The following is a 4,483-nucleotide window of genomic DNA, read 5'->3' as shown; positions in this document are numbered from 1 at the left end:
CTAAGGAGAACTACTCCGATTACATCATCAAACTCTGTCTATGAAGCCTCTAATACTCTTAGATGGTGCCAATGACATGTTCATGGCTACTTTAAAAGAAATATAATACTCAAAAATAATAAAAGGATAGAGAGTTCCTCTGAATACAAGAAGGACTCACCAAATAGCTGAAAAATAATGATCTTCAACGATGCGCCTATTGAGGATCTCTAACACCTGTATCTGCATCATAAAACGATGCAGGTCGAATGACGTCAGTACGAGGAATGTACGAGTATGTAAAATGACAGGAAGGTAAGGACATATATCAAGAAATTCCTCTCAGGAAAACTCAGCTCAGAACTCAACATCATCTCAACATTAATATGTAATGCAAATTTAAAATAATAATAAGAAATGCTTACTCAGTTGGGAGTTTTTCTAACCGACAACCATCACTTATGAGCTAGCGATGATACAACGAAGCGATGTCGTTGCCACATCCATACAATACCTTACCAGAGCAAATGACATCACTATCTTGGATCCACTCATCAAAGTCCTCTTTTTGGGACTTAAGAGGCATAGCCTCCATCCTACGCTGGCTACGTAGTTCTGGGTTTGAGTCAATTAAACTCTTACCCAACTCGATGTTCAATACTAATCCAAAAATATGTGCTCATATTAATCTCATCATCTAGTCTCATTGGACTTTAATTTAAATCATGAAACTCATCTTATTACCTCTTCATCAATCATTATATTTCAAAAACATCATTTACATCTCATCAAAACATCTTTCTCAAAACATCATTTACTCAAATTCATTTAAACTCAACTCTTTTGCTCTTTCAAAACTCAATAAAATACATATATAGTATTAATTCATATCACTCTTTTTATCAATGAAAATATTAAAAAGTCAATATCTTTACTCAAAATATGTGTAAAAATATTTATTAACATCAAATCAATTAGGATTCATGGGAAAGTAGCCATTAACAATAATTTCAATAATATGAAAGATAATAATAATAATAATAATAATAATAATAATAATAATAATAATAATAATAATAATAATAATAATAATAATAATAATATCAATGCATAAATATATCTAACTCAATAGAAGAAGAATTAATTTATTTAGAATTCAAGATTTGGATAAAACTCAACTATAACTCAATTATAATGAATTTAAATATTGGGCGCATGGACGAACACAATCCAATGCTATGAAAGTCTTACATACCTTAAATCCGAAACTTTACTCCGAATTGGAACACTCTTGGACCCCTAGTCTTTTCTTCTCGCCGGAGCATTTTGTGTACTACCCGGAGTATAAGAATCACCGGAGTAGTATTTTTATACTACTAAAACTAAATCTATATTTGAGAATGAGTAATGAAGTATATAGAGAGAAGAGTTGCTTAAGAAAGTTTGATGAATAAAATGAGAAAATAAGGTGGGTATTTATAGATGTGGAGCAGGGACTTAACAATAAATAAAATTAATTACAAAGGATGATCTTGAAAATTCAATGGAGGATTTTGATGTCATGGATGATGTCAAATGGTTCTAGATCTTTCTATGGTAGGTGAGATGAAATCTCTTTTAACGGAATATCTGTTTTCGAAGTTGCGTTTGAACAAGATAAATTCCTTATTAGAATTTGGTGTCTTCATAAGAATTGTAGATATAGAAGTCTAGTTTCATTTAGTTCAAGAATCATCCAATTTAGAGCATGCTACATCGAGATATGAATTTTATTCTACAAATATTCCATTTCGTCACAGCACTATGTCTTGCAAAGATTAATTTATTTGATCTACTTAAACTCCGAATCTTAAGATATATTCTTCATAAAAGTTGTAGGTAATGATGTTGTGGTTACTCAGAAATTTGAATCACCTAATTTGGATTATTCTATGAAAAGTTATGCCCAAAATACATAGGCTGTATCATTTTTATCGAGAATTGAAATACCGACATACAACGTTTTAGGGGTTGTTACACATTTAGAGGTCATTCAATAGAAATTAGGCGATTGTCTTTATTTTTAGTGTGTGTTAGCCAATAAATTTTTTGGTGAATTGACTTTTGGACATTTTTTTTTGCAAAAACTATATTGGATCCTCCGTAGTGACTTTGAGTAGCAGTACGCTGCTATGACAAATTAGTGCAACTTATTACTGTTGTTTATTTTACTGCATTTACCAGGTCAAAATTAACTATTCAGGTGAGGTTTGTTCACCTTAGAAAGTGGCCTGAGATTTAGGAGTAAGTTAAGGAATTTGTTTAGTGGAATAAAACACTATAACTTAGGAGTTATATTAGCAACAGGTATCTATTTTTTTTACAGAGAAAGAAAAAGTTACGCTCTGTTTTTTTCTTGTAATTCAGCAGCCATATTTTTCTATTCAAAGAAGAAAGCTTTGAGCAGTTTGATTCCTTCTTCACAATTCCTTTCTTCTAATCTTTTGTTATACGTCCAACTTGGCCATAATCCATGTCTAATCGACCTCTAACAACAACTATTGATTATCTAACGTATGGCTCACAAAGGTTCGCATTTGCAACATATGCATGACTCAATTGCTTGGTTGAAAAACACTACAATGTAACTATAACAAACTCGAATTCTCAACACAAATACTCAAACATTATATAATCACTAATAGCCAAATTATAATAACAACACATTAACTCTTGATTTAAAATGAAAGATACCGAATTAACAAGTAACTAAGAATAGAGATAAGAATGTAGATGAAAAATTTAGACTCAAAAAAGAAGATGAAATAATAAAATATGCATAAAAACTGATCTTTGTAACTCGTAAGTCCTTTTTAACCAGTTGTCAAATGAACCTAAATTCCAAATAAAACTTTTCAATATTTTACTCAGCCCAACAATCCGAACTGGATCAATCTTATTTACCGTTTCTTGCTCATAGGCCCTTGCAGGGTTCACAAGGATAACTGTTGTATCGATTGGTGAACAAAAAGCAAGAGTGAAGTCAGGTAAGGCTGAGGGGGAATGAAGAAAATTTACAATGTATACATAATAAAAATTACTTTTTATTAAATCACCTTCAATATCTTAGTGTATTTATATTTTTAACCTCCTTAATAAAATTTCTAACTTCGAACAGCTGAAGTGGACGATCCACAAGTGATAAGCTGCATCACAACTCGAGAAGCACTCATTCTACCACTGCTAAACTCATTCTCAGACGTTTGATCTCCAACACTAACCCCTTTCGATCCATCCCCACCGTCTATTCCGTCGGAGCTAGACATCGATGGTGGCGGCGGAGACAAATCTTCTCTGCTCAGCTCCGCAATCTTCTTCTCCTTCCGTTTCTCCTCCGTCTGAGTCGCGGCATCTGCCGCCGCTGCTGTCGACATGAATTTTCCGGCGATTTCTCGGCCTGATTCACACTTGTACATTAACCTGTACTCTTGTTGAGGATTCTCAAATGAACTCCACGACTGATTCCTCCTCCTTGTCGTAGTCGATGAAGAAGAAGAATCGCGATTTTCATCGGAAGATTTCTGCGATTCAGGTAACGAAATTTCACAAAATCGAGAACTGATTGAAGTTTCTAGAAGCTCCGATCCTTTCAGAACGTAATCCTGACCGTTCGTTGGATGAATCAAATCATTCTCCGATAAATCATGCCATACATATCCATTTTTATAACTCCTGTAGATCGAAATCATCAACACTTAAAACACAAATTGCATCCAAAAAGTTAAAAATCCTTCGTATATTTCATCAGAAAATAGAAATTTACCGCTTGCAGGACCAAGAGAACAAATAACCCATGCCTTTTCCTCTCAGAAAATTCAACCGATTTATCACATCTGACAATAAAACCAAAAAATCACAAATCAGCAACAAAAAAAATACTCTGTATTTGAAAATTATACGAATCATAGTGGATTTGGTGTTATTACCTCGGAGATACAGTCCGTTATCAGAGGAAGAGAAAGGAACTTGGATGAAATGCGGATGCTCAAGTTGTCCATTTCTGGAGATATAATAGATAACAGGAACACTTTTTAAAGCTTTATTAAGCTTTGGTTCAATCCAAATGATATTTCTCTCAGGAGAAGAAGAAGTCTCCTTGTGATTCCATTTCTTCGGGATCAAAACCTCAGTGCTTGTTCTGGCATTCGAACTCGTTGTTACTGCCATTGATCACTTATTGGATTCTCCGGAACTACAAGGATTTTTACTTTTTGTTGGGATGAGATTTTCTCTAAATTGCTCTTTAGTAGTATATGAAAAAGTTGTAAGTTGTGTTCCAGGGGAAGTTTTTGTTTGTAGTTTAGCGGGAACAAGTAATGTGTATATATATATACAAAGATTGAGGGTTGGCGGTTTTTAAAAAAAATTAAATTCGAGTCCGTGAGAGAGTGATCAAATCTAAAGAGTAGAAGTGGCGTAAATCAGGGGAGTTGGATTTGATGGGATTTGGCATGGAGTTCAGAAC

General features: G+C 33.6%; 1 protein-coding gene across 1 annotated transcript; it reads right to left on the bottom strand.

The window, feature by feature from the left end:
* Nucleotides 1–3,026: 3,026 nt before the first annotated feature.
* Nucleotides 3,027–4,483, bottom strand: LOC129870673 (protein SOSEKI 5-like). Its single transcript, XM_055945510.1, has 3 exons — nucleotides 3,945–4,483; nucleotides 3,782–3,851; nucleotides 3,027–3,690 (listed from the first exon to the last, which is right to left on the bottom strand). The coding sequence occupies exons 1-3, from the start codon at nucleotides 4,183–4,185 to the stop codon at nucleotides 3,123–3,125; spliced, it is 879 nt and encodes a 292-aa protein (XP_055801485.1). The 5' UTR covers nucleotides 4,186–4,483; the 3' UTR covers nucleotides 3,027–3,122.

Source organism: Solanum dulcamara, chromosome 10 (genome assembly GCF_947179165.1).
Source record: "Solanum dulcamara chromosome 10, daSolDulc1.2, whole genome shotgun sequence".
Taxonomy (NCBI): domain Eukaryota; kingdom Viridiplantae; phylum Streptophyta; class Magnoliopsida; order Solanales; family Solanaceae; genus Solanum; species Solanum dulcamara.
Note: the sequence above shows the minus strand (reverse complement) of the source record. Positions and strands in the feature narration are given on the sequence as shown.

Excerpts from the sequence above, each read along its gene's own strand:
- LOC129870673 (XM_055945510.1), bottom strand. The coding sequence starts at position 4,185 with ATGGCAGTAACAACGAGTTCGAATGCCAGAACAAGCACTGAGGTTTTG. Across the intron at positions 3,852-3,944 it reads TAACGGACTGTATCTCCGAG|ATGTGATAAATCGGTTGAAT; the intron begins GTAATAACACCA and ends TTTTATTGTCAG. Across the intron at positions 3,691-3,781 it reads TTCTCTTGGTCCTGCAAGCG|GAGTTATAAAAATGGATATG; the intron begins GTAAATTTCTAT and ends TTCGATCTACAG.